Below are 18,549 nucleotides of genomic sequence, written 5' to 3'. Positions count from 1 at the left end.
ATGTGCTATGGTGAGTGCTGTGAGGTGTGTAAACCTGGCGATTCACAGACCTGTGCCCCTGGGGCTAATAATACATTATATGTTAAAAAAAATAAAAAGTTAAATAATATTTTTGTTTTAAAAATAAGCAAAAAAAAAAAAATCTCATTCTTACATAAATAAGAGAAAGAATCTTAAGCAGGTTCCACATCCAGAGTCTCATGACTCTGAGATCATGACCTGAACTGAAATCAAGAGTCAGATGCTTAACTGACTGAGCCACCCAGATGCCCCATAGTATGTATGTATGTATGTATGTATGTATTTGTGTATATTTATATACATAAATATATTCTGGATTTTTTTTTAAGATTTTGTTTATTTATTTGGCAGACAGAGATCACAAGTAGGCAGAGGGGCAGGCAGAGAGAGAGAAAGGAGGAAGCAGGCTCCCTGCTGAACAGAGAGCCCGATGCAGGGGATGCAGGGCTTGATTCCAGGACCCTGAAATCATGACCTGAGCCAAAGGCAGAGGCTTTAACCCACTGAGCCACCCAGGCGCATATATATATATATAGTTATTTATTTATTTAAAGAGTTTATTTATTTATTTGACAGACAGAGATCACAAGTAGGCAGAGAGGCAGGCAGAGAGAGAGGGGGAAGCAGGCTTCCTGCTGAGAAGAGAGCCCAATGTGGGGCTTGATCCCAGGACCCTGGGATCATGACCTGAGCTGAAGGCAGAGGATTTAATCCACTGAGCCACCAAGGTGCCCCTATATATATATTTTTTTAATTGTACATTTAATGTCCATAGGATTTGTAGTAATGCCCCGTCTTTCATTTCCAATTTAGTAATTTGCGTTCTCTCTCTCTTTTTTATTAATTGGTCTGTCTGGAGGCTTATTAATTTTACTGATCTTTTCTAAGAACACAGTTTTTGGTTTTGTTGATTTGGTCTATTGATTTCTTATTTTCGGTTTCATTGGTTTCTACTCTAATTTTTTTTTTAAACGGGTCATTTAATTAAGATGAACAGGTGTCACATCTTTATTATCTTTTTAAATTTATTTATTTGATAGACAGAGATCACAAGTAGGCAGAGAGGCAGGCAGAGAGAGAGAGGGAGAGAAGCAGGCTCCCCACTGAGCAGAGAGCCCGATGTGGGACTCGATCCCAGGACCCTGGGATCATGACCCGAGCCGAAGGCAGCAGCTTAACCCACTGAGCCACCCAGGTGCCCCTTTACTCTAATTTTTATTGTTTCTTTCCTTCTGTTTTCTTTTCTTTTTTTTTTTTTAAGATTTTATTTATTTATTTGACACAGAGAGAGAGATCACAAGTAGGCAGAGAGGCAGGCAGAGAGAGAGGGGGAAGCAGGCTCCCGCTGAGCAGAGAGCCTGATGCAGGGCTTGATCCCAGGACCCTGAGATCATGACCTGAGCTGAAGGCAGAGGCTTTAACCCACTGAGCCACCCAGGCACCCCTCCTCTTTCTTTGGATTTAATTTGCTCTTCTTTTTCTAGCTTCCTAAGATGGGAACTTAGAGGGCTGACTTTAGTTCTTTTCCTCCTTTTTAACACATGAATTCAATGCTATACATTTCTCCCTAAGCACTGCTTTTACTGTATCCCAGAAATTTTGATACATTGTGTTTTCATGTTCATTTATTTAAAAATATAAATTTCTCTTGAGATTATTTCTTTGACCTGTGTTATTTGGAAGTGTGTTATTCAATCTCCACATATTTTGGGAATCAGTGGAGATTTTTGAGCAGAGGAATAATTTAATCTGATTTGTGCTTTAAAATGATCACTCTGGCTACCATGGTAAGAATGAGCTATTTGTCAGATATATTTGGAAGGTAGGGCCAGCAGAACTTCCAGATGGATTGAATACATGATGTGAGAGAAGGAGAAATGAAGGACCATTTTTGGAGGCAAAGTGTATAGACACCATGAGTCTAGATGTGGTTACTAAGTGACTATGGAGAGAGAAAAAACTTCCAAGGATTGAGAGCTAGCCCTCAGTGTTCTGATTCTTAGAGAAAAGGAGAAATCAGAAAAGGAGCCTTGGAAGGAATGGCCAGTGATGTAGGAGGAAGACAAGAAGCATTAACCATGTCTTTTTATTTTCTGTTTTTTCTTGCTTTGATATCCTTTGGCCTTCCTGGCCCTTGAGGGATGGCCCTCTTCAAGGTTGCTTAATTCCTAAAAATGGTAAATAACTCTCCTGGGACTGTGCCTTTCAAAAGCAAACCAAACAATAGAGTTTACATCCCCATCACCTCCTTTATTAGATTTTTCACATTCTGGGTCAGTATTCCCTGCCTTAAACACTCCAGAGTAAGACATCAAACTAAGGACATCCCCTATGTTCCACAGCGCACTGAAATTACTTAAATTTATCAGTTCTAAGCCTGCTTATCCTGTTTTGTCCATTCTCTCTTGTGGAATCCACAATAAAGATTCTTGCCTATATTTCTTTGTTACCCCCTCTGTCTCCTGACTGATTGGTGCTTCCCCATATGGTCCAACATGATATACCATGCCTACTTTTGTTTTTTAACTTTTTATTTAAGTTCAATTTAATTAACATATACTATATTATTAGTTTCAGGGATAGAATTCAGTGTTTCATCAGTTGCCTACAACACCCAGTTCACATCACTTCAAGTGCCCTCCTTAATGTCCATCACCCAGTTACCTCATCCCCCCATCTCTCTTCCAGAAACCTCTGTTTGTTTCCTATAGTTAAGAGTCTCTTACAGTTTGTCTCCCTATTTTTTTTTTAAGATTTTATTTATTTGAGAGAGAGAGAGAGCAAGAGCAAAGTGGAAAGGCAGAGGGAGAGGGAGAAGCAGTCTCCTCACTGAGCAGAGAGTCTGATGTGTGACTTAATGAATAAATGAATATGAATAATTTTTTTTGAAATTTAATGAATAAATAAAAATTTTTTTTGAATAAAATCTTTAAAAAATTCCACATAGGAGTGAAATCGTATAGTATTTGACTTTCTCTGACTTATTTCTTTTTTTAAAAAAAGATTTTATTTCTTTAAGACAGAGAGAGAGAGAGAGATAGAGACAGTGGGAAGGGGCAGAAGCAGGCTCCCTGCCAAGCAGGGAGCCCAATGCAGGGCTCAATCCCAGGATCCTGGGATCATGACCTGAGCCAAAGGCAGATACTTAACTGATGGAGCTATCCAGGTGCCTCCCTGACTTATTTCACTTAGCATGATAACTTCTAGTTCCATCCAGGTTGTTACAAATCGTGAGATTTGATGACTGAGTACTATTCCATTATATACCATAGCTTCTTTATCCATTGATCTGTCAATGGACTTCTGGGCCCTTTACATAGTTCGGCTATTGTGGACATTGCTGTTATATGCAGTGGGGTATATGTGCCCTTTTAAATCACTATGTTTGTATCTTTTGGATAAATGCCTAAGTGCAATTGCTGGGTTGTAGGGCAGTTCTATTTTTTTTTTTTTTAACTTTTTGAGGAACCTTCAAAATGTTTTCCAGAGTGGTTGCACCAGTTTGCATTCCTACCAGTGTGAAAGAGGGTTTCCCTTTGTCCACATCCTTGCCAACATCTATTGTTTCCTGAGTTGTTAATTTTAGCCATTCTGAGCATGTGAGGTGGTATCTCATTGTGGTTTTGATTTGTGTTTTCCTGATGCCAAGTGATGTGGACCAATTTTTTCATGTGTCTATTTGGCCATTTGTATGTCTTCTTTGGAGAAATGTCTGTTCATGTCTTCTGCCCATTTCATGACTGAAAATGGGGAAAAACTGAGAACTTTTCCCCTAAGGTCAGAAACACAACAGAGATGTTCATGCCTACTTTTTTCTAGGGAACTGTGAGTATAACAAACTTCTTTCTTCATGATAGTCATTTCTCTATGTGTATTACCATATCTGATTAAAATGAACCCCAGTTACCCTTAAAATACCAGGAAAGTGTGGTGAGTTTGAAGCCAAGTGAAGAAATTGTTCTTAGATAACATAATGGTCAATTATGCTACCATCTGCTTGAAGATCAAGTAGGATGAGCACTGGGAATTAACCATCAGATTCCATTATTGGACAGCATTTCAATATTGGAAGACTTTTAAGCAGGGAAAATAAAACAATAGTGGAGAAAGGTAAACTTTGGAGCAAAGACGTTAAATGATTGAAATTTGTTCCAAACAAGAGAAGAAAAGCACCCAGCTACATAAAAGGGCAACACAGAAGAGGCAGCATTACAATTCTGAGAAGACCATGCCTGTTTGGCTCAGTTGATTAAGCATCTGCCTTCAGCTCAGGTCATGATCCCGGGGTCCTGAGATCGAGCCCCACGTTGGGTTCCCTGCTCAGCAGGAAGCCTGTTTCTCCATCTGCCTCTGCCTGCTGCTCCACCTGCTTGTGCTCTCTCTCTGTCAAATGAATAAATAAAATCTTTAAAAATAAAAAATAAAATATAAATAAAAAAATAAAAATAAATAAAATAAAATTCTTTTTTTTAATTTTTAAAATATTTTTATTTATTTATTAGATAGACAGAGATTACAAGTAGGCAGAAAGGCAGGCAGAGAGAGAGAAGGAAGCAGGTTACCTGCTGAGCAGAGAGCCCAACGTGGGGCTCTATCCCAGACCCAGATCCTAAGACCATGACCTGAGCCGAAGGCAGAAACTTTAACCCACTGAGCTACCCAGGTGCCCCAATAAAATAAAATTCTGAGAAGACAGAAATATTCCCAGAATGAATAATGAGGTTTTGTAAGTGTATATATACATAAGAGTGTTTCAATTACAGGCACTGAGCTTCCCATTTGTGATAAAATCTATGACTGCATTGATTTTTGAGGCTTTACAACTTCCTGAGTCAACAAGTTAATTGGCTTGTTAGCCAGTTAAAAAGTCAGATGTGGACAGAACTTGTCTGCAATTATCACCATCTTGGTAGCTTAAACTACTCCCATTTATGTTTTGACAGCATCTGTGAGTCAGGAGTCTGGGGCATGGGTCAACTGGGTTCTCTGCAGGGCTTTAATCTATATGTCAGTTCAGGATCTGTGGTCTCTTTTTAAGGCTTGACTGGGGAGGGAGCTGCTTGTAGGCTGACGTGTTTATTAGCAGCATTAAGATTCAAGCATTTCTTGAGAAAATCTACAATTGGTAAAGTAGAATTGAATTTGGTCAATGTTTTGCTAGTTAATTTTGATTCTGTTGTGGGGAGGATAGGATTTAATCTATTAAATGCCATTATCCATCAGTCTACCCTAATACAATGGTAGGTATATGTCAGCAGAAGTTCATCAACATCCAAATATAAGTGGACATTTGTGAAAAATGTATGATAATGGTTACTCAAACAATGTTTGCAAGAATAGTTAACACAGAATAACAGTAAGCAGGGAGAATGTATTAGTTTCTTATTGCTTCATAACAAATTATCCCCAAACTTAGTGGCTTAAAACAGCTAACATATTATCATCTTATTTATTTTATTTTCTGTGGGTCAGGAATCTGGGCATGCCTTAGCTGGGTCCTAGCAGCGTGGCAATTAGGTGTTGGCCAGAACTGCAGTGTCATCTTTAGACTTAACTAGGGCAGGGTCTGTTTTCAAGCTCAAACAGCAGAGTTTGTTGACAGGATTCAGTTCTTCATGGCTATTGAACTGAGGGCCTTACTTCCACAGCTGTTGGCCAGAAGCAGATGTCAGTTCCTTGCAACCTGGACTTTACTCTGGGGTAGCTCTCCATATGGCAGCTGGTGATCCTTGGGGGAAGCAAGAGAGCAAGAGAGAGTGTTGTAGATGGAATCTAATCTTTCTAAAATATAATCTCAAAAGTGATATCCCAGCACTGTTGTCTTACTTTATTCACTGAAAGCTAGTTAGTAAACTCAGCCCCCATAAGAGGCAAGGGAATTATAAAAACAAGGGGATGGACACCAGGAGGGTATCACTGGGAGCCATCTTAGAGGTTTTCCTACTACACAGAGTGAAACAAACATTAACGGTATGCTGAGTAGCGTCACTTCATGTTATGAGACAGAGTTGGGACTGAGGAAGAAGAAAAAGCAACTGGTGCTGCACATTCAGAAATTAAGAATAGAGCCTTTCTTTTCCCAAAGCTTCAGACACAGGTTAAGAGATGGGGTGGGGGTGCCTTGGTGGCTTAATCAGTTAAACGGCTGCTTTCTGCTGGGGTCATGATATCAGGGTCCTGGGATTGAGCCCCACATCAGGTTCCCTGCTCAGTGATGCTTCTTCCTCTCCCTCTGCCACTCCTGCTTGTGCTCTCTCATTCTCTGTCAAATAACTCTTAAAAGAAGAAAGAAAGAAAGAAAGAAAGAAAGAAAGAAAGAAAGGAAGAAAGAAAGAAAGAAAGAAATTCAGACTCTGAGTACTACTACGGCAGCATCAGCATTTACTACCAGGCCCAGCATTGTAAGGGCAACCAGAAATGATATGAGAATTGACTTGGGAATCAGAATTTTATCTGAACACCAGCTCTGGTGCAACCACTGGTAGATTCACGCTCTTAGTAATTTAAGCTCTTTGGGGTTTATTTTCATTTCTTATAAAATGGGGATGGTAGTATCAAATATTACTAATTGTATTTGCGAGGATGGTATTGAGAGCCATGATAGTTACATAATATTAATGGCAACGTTTCTACTGTGTTGCTACAGTGAAAAATAAGGATGTAAAATCTTTGCTTTTTGAACATACTTCCTAATTACTTACAAATTTTATATTAGATGTTTCTGAAAGAGCTTTCCGACTTAGACATAGATTTTAGTGTTTCACTATCAAGCATACCTCAAAAGCAAAATATGAATGCAATAAATTCATTTAATTCTAAAGAGGTTCCCTACATTTTCTAACTTATCTGAATCATTTTTCAACACAAAATTGTCAATGCCCTATTTTGCTATGACTTTTAACATATACTTCTCTTAATTCAATAAATAAAAATATTTCCATATCTAATCAATATGAAACATTCTTAATGAGACTTCTTTACGTGTATAGTTGAACAGATTAAGGTTTTGCAAACCTGTGCTGTCTCCCTTACAGCACATCCTCAGGCACGAGCTCATAATACACGAGATTGCCATACTAGGAACTGCAGCCATACTGCACACGCCTCTTTTAAAAATTTAAAAAAAAAAAATTTTAAAAGAAATTTCCCCTCCCTTTCATCGCACATGCATTTTAAAAATATTCTCTCTCTGTCTTTTGCTCTACATTATGATAACTGACTCAACAAGATGTCCCAACAAACTTTTTCTTTAATTTTTACTTTTAATCAGGAGTGGAATCTTAAGAAGCTACCCACACAGTCCTGAGCTACTGCATACCCTTGGGCTAGGTGACCTGAGAGAAAGCTTCCGGGGACGGAGCCCACTTGACGCACTCCGGGAAGCGGCGGACGAGGGGCGGGGCAGCGCGCTCCCGGAAGTGGCGCTGACGTCGCTGTGCGTGCAGGCGGCTGCGTCGGGCTGCAGGAGAAGATGGCGGTCTCCACAGGTCGGTTCCCGGGTTGGGCTGTCTGCATTCCCACTCCAGCCCGGCTTTGCCCCTCTGCCTGCTTCTGGCGGCCGAGCCCTGACTGTATGGGAGAATCCGGAGTGCGCCTTCTCAGACACCTGGCTCCCCGTGGAGCGAAGCCCGGGCGCGGGGAGGGTCCGGGCGGGCAGGGCGCCGGCGCTGAGGGCCCGGGGCGGCCGTCGGGGGCGCGGGTCGTGCTTGCGCGTCGGCCGCGCGCCCGCGGGCCGGGGGCGGGGTGGCTCCGGCGCGGGCGCGCTAGCTGGGTCTGGCGGGTGCGGGTCCGATTGCGGAGCGGAAGACGGTGTGGGAGGGAGGAGAGGAGGCCCACGGTGGGCGGTGTCAACCTCAGGCACGGAAGGGTTTCGGGGTAAGGGGCGTCCTGGATAGTGTGGGGATTACGTTTTCTTGGACTTGCCTTTATATGGGTGGAGGAGAAGAGCACTAAGAAGAGGACTGTTGCTCTTTGTAATAGCGGAGAAATGACTGTTCTTACCTGACTGAATACGTGTTGTCCTTTTATTCATTTAAATACAAAACTAATGCAAGTAAAAAGCATGGAGCAAGGAAAAGCTAATTGAAGAAGTGTTTTAGAAAGGCTGTTAAGCTGTTCTCTTGTACGGTGTACAATGCTTGGTTTCCAATGAGCACAGACTTTGAAATTAAATATTAACGCTGAAATTTTCGAAGCATGACCATTTTAAAAAACGTTAAAAATGAAAATGTTAAGTTTGACTACTTAAATAATACGCTTTTGCTCTTTCATTTTTCTTAGTCATTATTGAAACCAGGTTATAGAACAGTGTGATTTAATTTTTCACGCCGTCATTGCATAATAGAACGAATTTTTAAACCTATATTGTGCTAAAAAATGGTTGCATTGTATGTTACTGTAACTTGTAGTAAGTACCTCAGAATATATTCAACGTACATTTTAATGAATGTGTCTTTTAAGGCTCATCTTTATTTACAGATGTCATAGGTGGTGAGATCCTTAACAGTTTTAGCGTTGGGAAATATACTTGAGGTCAGAGCGAACTAGTAAAGGATTATTTAAAAAATGAGATTTTACTGTTACAACTGTTTGAAATCCAGTGCGCTTGTGAATGGGTCATATCTTTTTAAGAATTGTGCTTAGTACCTATGGGTTCTTGAAAATTTAATAATAAAATGGTGCATTTTAATTTGATAGTTTTCATTTTGCGGATTGCATTGTTTATTTAAACATGATTTTTTCCCCCTAACATTATACCGATAAGAAAGTGTGGAGATATTTTGGAAAGACCAAATATTAGATGACATTAATGGCAGATATTTTTTGTTAACCACTTTTATTTTTTTTTAAGTCACTTATAGACATTTTATAATATAAATTATAAAGATGTGGCTGATTATTGGCACATTTCCTTATACATCGAATGCCTATATTTTCTAGTTTATACTTCATCACAATGTTACATTTTCACTGTTCTTAGATTTATGAAATTTGAAGACTTAGCATAATTAATAAGGATGTAATTTAGGCATTTGGGCTTTCTTAAACCACTGAAATTCATTTTGAAACTATTGCTAAAAACTTGCCCTGGTAAATTTCACTATTCTATTCATTTTATGTGCCTTACATTATTGACAGTATTGACTTGAGAGGGGATAGGAGTGCAGAAGCGGCTTTGGGCTTTTTTTTTTTTTTTTTTTTTTTAAGATTTTATTTATTTACTTGACAGGCAGAGATCACAAGTAGTCAGAGAGGCAGGCAGAGAGAGAGAAAGGAGGAAGCAGGCTCCCCGCTGAGCAAAGAGCCCAGTGCGGGGCTTGATTCCAAGACCCTGAGATCATGACCTGAGCCGAAGGCAGAGGCTTTAACCCACTGAGCCACCCAGGCACCCCTGGGCTTTTAAATTAAACTGCCTGTTAGCTATATTTTTGTATTTGCGTCTTGGTGGCATGGAAGGGAAACAGTGTATATTTGTGAAATAAATGTGATATAACTTGAAATTTAAAGTGAGATGAGCTAGATGGATGTAATAATGTACATGTTTGGGGGTGCCTGGCTGGCTCAGTCTGAGCATGGAACTCTTGATTTCGTAGTCTTGGGTTCAAGCCCCATTTTGGGTGTAGAGATTACTATAAAAAAGACATAAATAAACTTCGAAAAAAGAGAATCATTTAGAAATGTACATAGACAAAATAATCTTGGATAAAATTAGTTATTTGGTAGGCCAAAAGAAAGAGACACCGGACAAATATTTTTTGATCTTTTCTAAGGCAGTAAATTTTAATGTGTGTTATCTAAGTCATATACTTTTACCCTTCCTCTCATTAGAAGAAAATTGGGGAGAAAAAATTCTGATTAGAATGGGAACTGTTGGTTCTCTTACTTTGCAGATGAGAAGACCGAGGCCTAAAGAAATACAAGATTATACATAGTGATAGACTCAAGATTATAATTCGGGTTTTTTTGTTCTCACTCTGATGTTCTTTCTGTTATGAGGAACTGTGAATTTGTGAATTTTCCTCAAATTTGTGAATATTCCTCAAATCACGAGTCTTACTCCCTTTTATGCTTAAGAGTGACTTTCACACTTTTCATTCTAGCAGAATCTTTGTTTCAGACTGTTAAGATGATTCTTATGAATGGAAATGGGGCTATGGTGGAGACCCACTGTCTGGGTTCCCCTTTTCCAAGAGACATAGTCACCTCTGGAGTTCAAGAGGATTTCATAGGACATAGCTTAAGAAAAACTACTTCAAGGAATAGAAATTTATTAGTACATTTAGTATCTTTGATTAAAAAACTTAATTATATCCCAGCACTAAGAAAAGACATAGATAAAAATATTTGTGCAATACTCCAAAAAAATTTTTTTGAGGGGGCACCTGGGTGGCTCATTTGGTTAAGCAACTGTCTTTGGCTCAGGTCATGATCCTGGAGTCCCAGTATCTAGTCCTGCATGAGGTTCCCTGTTCAGCAGGGAGTCTGCTTCTCCCTCTGACCCTCTCCCCTGCCATGTTCTCTCTTCTCTCTTATTCTCTCAAATAAATAAAATCTTAAATTTTTAAAAAAATTTTAGAATAGTTCTAGCTTTTTTTTTTTTTAAGATTTTATTTATTTATTTGACAGAGAGATCACAAGTAGGCAAATAGAGAGAGAGGGGGGAAAGCAAGCTCCCTGCTGAACAGAGAGCCCGATGTGGGGCTTGATCCCCGGACCCAGAGATAATGACCTGAGCCAAAGACAGAGGCTTAAAGCACTGAGCCACCCAGGTGCCCTGGAATAGTTTTAGTTTTACAGGGAAGTTGTGAAGATAGTACATAGAAGATTGTACATTAGAGTAACTAATGTGTATTTTCTGTCTCAGGATCCCATCTGGGATACATTGTAATATGAAACATTTAAACATTTCTTATCACTTAAGTTACAGTAGTGTTACACAGTTCTAGTCTCTGAATGCTGAGATTGTAAAATATCTTTAATGAGAGGTTCAGGAAAAAATGGAGTCTTTTTTTCTTTGATAGTGGGTCTGTGTAAGCCCACTATGTGTAAGTGTAAGCCCACTGTGTAAGCCATATGGTTGAAAAACAAAACCAAAATAAAACTTAACTAATTGCCCTATTCAGAAGTGGGCAGCATTGTGTATATGGGAACGAGAACTAGATTAGCATTGTTTTAATTCCCCTGCTTGCCCCTGATAGATTACTGAGGCATGGTAGGCATGCCACTGAGTCTCTTAAGCCTTGCTTTCCCCATCCTTTTTATGAAAAGGTTGGACAACATGATTTTCCCCATCTTTAAGATGAAGACAAATGGGCAGAATCTTGGGATTGGAACAGAAGAGATCTGCATATGTAAATTACAACCTACAATCTGGGAATTAAACAATAGAACCGAATTGCAGTAGTCTAGTAAGTACATTTTCCTCTTGAGACTTTACTAACTGGCCTGATAGATTTTTCTTTGTCCATTAGGAACCTGCATATTCTTGATACATGTTTGCTCTTGACAGTGTGATGAAATGATACAACCTTATTATACAGGCAGACATCCCTTTGCACAGTACTACAGAGTGGTAAAAATGACCATTCAAACTGAAACTGTTCAAAGCACTTTTTTTTTTTTTTAAGATTTTGTTTGTTTGTTTATTTTTTTGAGACAGAGACTGGGAGAGCATGAGTTGGCAGGGGGCATAGGGAGAGGAAGAGGGACAAGCGGACTCCCTGCTGAGCACAGAACCTGATGAGGCTTGATCCCAATACCTTGAGATCATGACCTGAACCAAAGTAAGATGCTTAACTGACCAAGCCACCCAGGTGCCCCCAAAGCAATTTTATTAAGTAAGAAAAATTATTATTCTGTGACCTTTGAAAATGTTTGTTCAGACATTAAAAACTCTTCCTGTGGTTACAAGTATATAGGAAAATGAAAAAAAAAATTACAAAGCTAATATTTGTTTAGCACTCTAAACATGAGACATTAAGAATTAGAGTGTTTTATTTTTTTAAAAATACTTGTTAGGAGTAGTTTGAACAGTACTTCTGTTTTCTAATATAATGTGGGGCAAGCATCTTTTCAGTGCTTTGATGAATTGTCCTACTTCTAAGGTGGAAACATTTTTCAGTATTTTATCCTTTGTGCTTTCCATGTTAGGAAGCAATCTGTGACTTTGTTGATTGTGAAGTGTTTTACTTCCTCTGGAACATTGTCATCCTTTTCTTAAATTACTTCTCTCATATACATCCATAAGCTCTCATTCTCAAAGTTTATATGGCTGCTCATCTACAGTTCGTCTACAGTCTACACTTTATGGTCGAGTATTTCTTCTTAACTATTTTCATCTGATTCACATTTCACTTCAGTGTTACCAGTTTTTGTTCTTGCTGCACTTTCAGTTTTCATTTCTTTGCTGTACTTTGATCTTCGTTGGCTAATTTCCTTTTTTGGCTGTTTTTATAGAGTGTCTCATGGGTTTGGGTGCTTGGGTGGCTCAGTGGGTTAAGTGTCTGTCTTCTGCTTAGGTCATGATCTCAGGGTCCGAGGATTGAGCCCTGCATCTGGTTCCCTGCTTGGTGGGGACTCTGATTCTCTCCTGGTGCCCCCCTCCGCCAACTTGTGCTGTCTTCTCATACTGTCTCTCTCTCAAGTAAATAAATAAAGTCTTAAAAAAAATGAGAATGTCCCATGAGTTTACCACTGGCACACAGGGAGGCAATGCTATTATAACACTATTATAAGCATTGCTGTCTATATGTAACTAACAGATGTGCAGTCTGTGCACCAACAGATTTTGAAAGATGTGAAGTGATTGGTCTCTGGTTAGGATGCTCATCTATTATTTACATAGTGATTTGTGGACTAGGGAGCTAGCGGCAAAGTTTGTACTTAATGCAGTTACCCACAGGAGACTGCTAACTGAAGCTTCACCCATGTCGTTGGGGAACTGGTGTGTTACTTAAATGATGCTAACTGAAGGTCATGCAAATGGAAACTATGGAAAGCAAAGATTATCCTTAGTGGAGACATTTACTTGACAATTATATAGGGAGCTGCTTGACACAAAACTTCGAAGTGGATACATGAGGCTTGTAGACTAGAATAAATGGAATAAAATTCAGTGTTCAAAAGATTGTTTCAAATGTAGTTGACTTTTTTAAAGAGTAAGTCTTTGAGGTAACATTATTACCTTCAAATAATATTTGATATTTACAAATATATATGAAAACATATAACAATATATTTTATATATAATATATAAAAAATAAATAAAAATTTGAAGGAACTTCAGGACTGGTGTTTGTGAGTGACTTAACTCTTATTTATGAATTCTCACTGATTTTTGTAAGAGCAGATGTTATATTTAGTTTGAGTTAGAGCTCAGCACAGTTTCAGACCACAGGAGAGAAATCCTTAAGGCCTACTTTACGTATGTTTTTTTGAAATAGTAGTTCTAATGGAAAACATGTTATGGATTTTCTAGACTCTGGACCAAGTTCATTTTACAGATGAGCAATGTTAATCTAAATATGAAATGACTTTTACAAAGTTATTTAGCTAGATGTTGAGTCCAGAGCTAGTTTCTTGCTTTCAAGTTCTTTAATACTACTACTTTATTACACTATATACTATAAACTTTTTGTTTGCTTTTATTTTGTAGAAACTTAACTGTGTTTTCCTAAATAAATGCCACTAAGGATCAAGACAAGACACTTCAATGAGTGTAATAGCGTTATAAGTAATTAAAACTAAGGTAAATGATTATGTTGAAAGAATAACAAAAAAAATTAAGACACTTGATATTAATAGCTAAATCTTGTTAACATTTACACATTTTGTGTGTGTGTGTGTGTGTGTGTGTGTGTGTGTGCGTGCGCATGCGCACACAAATTTGCTATTGCAGGCAAATACACAGAGTAATTGTTTTCCTTTATGATTCTTTTTTTTTTTTTTTTAATTATTCATTTGACAGACAGAGATCACACGTAGGCAGAGAGGCAGGCAGAGAGAGAGAGGAAGCAGGCTCCCCGTGGAGCAGAGAGCCCGATGCGGGGCTCAATCCCAGGACCCTGGGATCACGACCCAAGCCGAAGGCAGAGGCTTTAACCCACTGAGCCACCCAGGCGCCCCTCCTTTAGGATTCTTATAATACCTGGCATTTTTCTTTTGAGCTTATTTTGGGGATGGGATGGGAGGGGAGGTTATTGGGAGTGCTAGGAGGTTTATAGATACTCATCTCTATCAGAATTAGGAAGCATAACATGTTAAGTTGTCTTAAACATTTCCATATTGCTCATAAGGTGGCCCTTCAGGAGGTTTAATACTAACTCTCCCTTCTCCCATTCTTCTCTTAACTACTTCTCCAAATAGGGTGCCTCTGCACAGGACTGTGTATGTTCACTGGGTAGGAAGAACCTGGTTGCAAGCTGTGGGACTGGGAAGACTGGCAACAGCTATGTACCCTGGCTCCTTTTTCTCCCGTGGGGTTTTGAAATGGCTTCTAAAATCCAGGGTCCTAGGGCGCCTTTGTGGCTCAGTTGGTTAAATGGCTGCCTTTGGCTCAGGTCATGATCTGGGATCTTAGGATTGAGCCCTGCATCATGCTCCTGCTCATCGGGGTGTCTGCTCCCCCCTCTTCCTCTGCCGCTCCCCCTATTTGTGTACTTTCTCTGTTTCTCTGTCTAAAATAATCTTAAAAAAAAAAAATAAAATCCAGGCTCCTTTGGGAAAAGGCCAGTCTTCTCCATGAGGTCCTTCAGTACACCTTTGAGTGATGGGTCACTGAGAAAGCTGAAGCTTCTGGGAGATGGAATCGTAAGTGAATACTGAGTTTAGTTTCAGGGAGTTCTTTTCTACTTAATTTTGTTTTCCTGAAAACCTTTGTTGAGATAGAATTCATGCACCATACAGTTGACCTATGTGTACAATTTATTGTTTTCTGGTATGTTTGCAGATGTGTGCAACCATTAACAACAATCACCTTAGAACATTTTTATTGCCTCAGAAACCCTGTATCCTTCAATCCTCATCATTCTATCCCTTTGTTGTCTCCTTCTAGCCCCTACAACCACTAATTTATGTTCTGTCTCTGTAGATTTGCCCATTCTGGGACTTTATATGAATAGAATCATAGAATATGTGGTCTTTTGTGTCTGACTTCTTTCAATTAGTATAATGTTTTCAGGGTTCATTGATGTAGCATTTATCAGTTCTTATGCATTCCTTTTAATGGCTGAATAATAATCTATTATATATATATATATATACATATATATACCACATTTGATTTATTATTCATTGTTGATTTGGATTGTTTCCACTTTTTGGCTATTGTGAATAATACTGCTATAAACATTTGTGAGCCAGTTTCTGTGTGCATGTATGTTTTCATTTCATCTGGGAAATATCTAGGAGTACAATTGCTGGATCATGTGGTGATTCTATTTTTACTTATTTATTTTTAATTATATTTTAATTTTTATTATTAACAGATATTATTTCAGGGGTACAGGTCTGTGATTCATGTCTTACACAGTTCACAGCGCTCACCATAGCAATGCCCTCCCCAGTGTCCCATCTCCCAGCTACCCTGTCTCTCCCACCCGCCTCTACTCCAGCAAGCCTCAGTTTGTTTCCCGAGATTAAGAGTCTTCTATGGTTTGTCTCCCTCTCTGGTTTCATCTTGTTTCATTTTTCCATCCCTTCCCTTATGATCCTGTTTTGTTTCTCAAATTCCTCATATCAGTGAGATGATAGGATAATTGTCTTTCTCTGATTGACTTATTTCACTTAATATAATACCCTCTAGTTCTATCCACATCAGTGCAAATGGAAATATTTTATTTTTGATGGTTGCATTATATCCCAGTATGTATATATGTATGTGTGTGTATATATATATACACACATATATACACATGTACACACACACACACACACATATATATTTCACTTAATATAATACCCTCTAGTTCTATCCACATCCATGCAAATGGATGTGTATATATATACATACATATACATATATGTGTGTGTGTGTGTGCGTGTGTGTATACATACATACACACACACACCCTGCATCTTTGTCCATTCATCTGTTGATGGATATCTAGGCTCTTTCTATAGTTTGGCTATTGTGGACATTGCTGCTATAAACATTCAGGTGCATGTGCCCTTCAGATCAATACATTTGTATCTTTAGGGTGAATATCCAGTAGTGCAATTGCTGGGTTGTAGGGTAGCTCTATTTTCAACTTTTTGAGAAACCTCCATACTGTTTTCCAGAGTTGCTGCACCAGCTTGCATTCCCACCAACAGTGTAAGAGGGTTCCCCTTTCTTCACATCCTCACCAACATCTGTTGTTTCCTGACCTGTTACTTTTAGCCATTCTCACAGGTGTGAAGTGGTATCTCACTGTGGTTTTGATTTGTTTTCCCTGATGTCGAGTGATGTTGGGCACTTTTTCATGTGTTGGCCATTTGGATGTCTTCTCTGCAGAGGTGTCTGGTTATGCCTTCTGCCCATTTCTTGTTTGGATTCTTCATTCTTTGGGTGTTGAGTTGGATAAATTCTTTAGAGATTTTGGATACTAACCCTTTATCTGATAGGTCATTTGCAGATTTCTTCTCCTATTCTGTCTGTTGTCTTTTGGTTTTGCTGACTCTTTCCTTTGCTGTGCAAAAGCTTTTTATCTTGATGAAGTCCCAGTAGTTCATTTTTGCCCTTGCTTCCCTTGCCTTTGGCAGTGTTTCTAGGAAGAAGTTGCTGTGGCCCAGGTCGAAGATGTTGCTGCCTGTGTTCCGCTCTAGGATTTTGATGGATTACTGTCCCACATTTAGGTCTTTCATTCATTTGGAGTCTGTTTTTGTGTGTGGTATAAGGAAATGGTCCAGTTTCATTTTTCTGCATGTGACGATCCAATTTTCTCAACAGCATTTGTTGAAGGTATTGTCTTCTTTCCACTAGATGTTCTTTCCTGCTTTGTTGAAGTTCAGTTGACTATGGAGTTGAGGGTTTGTTCTGTTCCATTGATCTATGTGTCTGTTTTGTACCAGTATCATATTGTCTTGATGATTACAGCTTTGTAATAGAGCTTGAAGTCCAGAATTGTGATGCCACAAATTTTGGTTTTCTTTTTCAGCATTCCTCTGGCTACTCAGGGTCTTTTCTGGTTCCATACAAGTTTTAGGATTTTTTGGTTCCATTTCATTGAAAAGAGTTGATTGTATTTTGATGGGGATTGCATTAAATATGTAGGTTGCTCTAGGTAGCACAGACATTTTCATAGTATTTGTTCTTCCAATCCATGAGCATGAATGCTTTTCTATTTCTTTGTCTTATTCAATTTCTTTCTTGAGTATCCTATAGTTTTTTGAGTACAGATTCTTCGCCTCTTTGGTTAGATTTATTCCTAGGTATTTTATGTTTTTGGGTGCAGTTGTAAATGGATTGACTCCTTAATTTCTCTGTCTTGTTGTTGGTGTATAGAAATGCAGCTGATTTTTGTGCATTGATATTTTTTGTATCCTGACACTTTACTGAGTTCCTGTATGAGTTCTGGCAGTTTTCGGGTGGAGTCCTTTGGGTTTCCTCATGAAGTATCATATCATCTGCCAAGAATGAGTTTGACTTCTTTTATGCTGATTTGGATGCCCTTTGATTCTTTTTGTTGTCTGATTGCTGAGGCTAGGACTTCCAGTACTATGTTGAATAGCATGATGATAGTGGACAGCCCTGCTGTGTTCCAGACATTAGGGGAAAGCTCTGTTTTTCTCCATTGAGAATGATAATTTGCTGTGGGTTTTTCTTATATGGCTTTTATCATATTGAGATATGCCCTACACTGTGAAGAATTTTAATCAAGAAAGGATGCCGCACTTTTGAATTGCTTTTTCTACATCTGTTGAGAGTATCATATGGCTTTTCTTTCCTTTTTTTTTTTTTTTAATTATTTGACAGAGTGAGAGATCATAAGTAGGCAGAGAGGCAGGCAGAGAGAGAGGGGGAAGCAGGCTCCCTGCCAAGCAGAGAGCCCCATGAGGGACTGATGTGGGACTCAATCCCAGGATCCTGGGATCATGACCTGAGCCAAAGGCAGAGGCTTTAACCCACTGAGCCACCCAGGTACCCCTTGTTCTTTCTTTTATTAACATGTTGTATAACATTGATTGATTTGCGGATGTTGAACCAACCTTGCAGCCCAGGAATAAATCCCATTTGGTCGTGGCGAATAATCCTTTTAATGTACTGTTGGATCCTATTGGCTAGTATTTTGGTGAGAATTTTTGCATCCATGTTCATCAAGGCATATTGGTCTGTAATTCTCCTTTGTGATGGGGTCTTTGTCTGGTCTTGGGATCAAGGTAATGCTGGCTTAATAAAATGAGTTTGGAAGTTTTCCTTCCATTTCTATTTGGGAGAATAAGTATTCTTTATATCTTTGGTAGAATTCCCCTAGGAAGCCATATGGCCCTGGGCTCTTGCTTGTTGGGAGATTTTTGATGACTCCTTCAATTTCCTTACTGGTTATGGGT

General features: G+C 39.0%; 1 protein-coding gene and 1 long non-coding RNA gene across 2 annotated transcripts in view; one reads left to right on the top strand and one right to left on the bottom strand.

The window, feature by feature from the left end:
* Nucleotides 1-5,441: 5,441 nt before the first annotated feature.
* On the bottom strand, nt 5,442-7,130 carry LOC125097652 (uncharacterized). The gene is made up of 2 exons (XR_007126574.1): nt 7,036-7,130; nt 5,442-5,749 (listed from the first exon to the last, which is right to left on the bottom strand). It is a non-coding gene; the product is annotated as an uncharacterized LOC125097652 (long non-coding RNA).
* A 303-nt stretch (nt 7,131-7,433) lies between these two features.
* UBE2V2 (ubiquitin conjugating enzyme E2 V2) overlaps nt 7,434-18,549 on the top strand; it is a 53,380-nt gene continuing 42,264 nt past the window's right edge. Inside the window, exon 1 of the mRNA XM_047725494.1 lies at nt 7,434-7,508. Coding sequence (XP_047581450.1) covers nt 7,493-7,508 — 16 coding nt within the window. The 5' untranslated portion in view covers nt 7,434-7,492. The remainder of the gene's footprint in view (nt 7,509-18,549) is intronic.

Source organism: Lutra lutra, chromosome 4 (genome assembly GCF_902655055.1).
Source record: "Lutra lutra chromosome 4, mLutLut1.2, whole genome shotgun sequence".
Classification (NCBI taxonomy): domain Eukaryota; kingdom Metazoa; phylum Chordata; class Mammalia; order Carnivora; family Mustelidae; genus Lutra; species Lutra lutra.
Note: the sequence above shows the minus strand (reverse complement) of the source record. Positions and strands in the feature narration are given on the sequence as shown.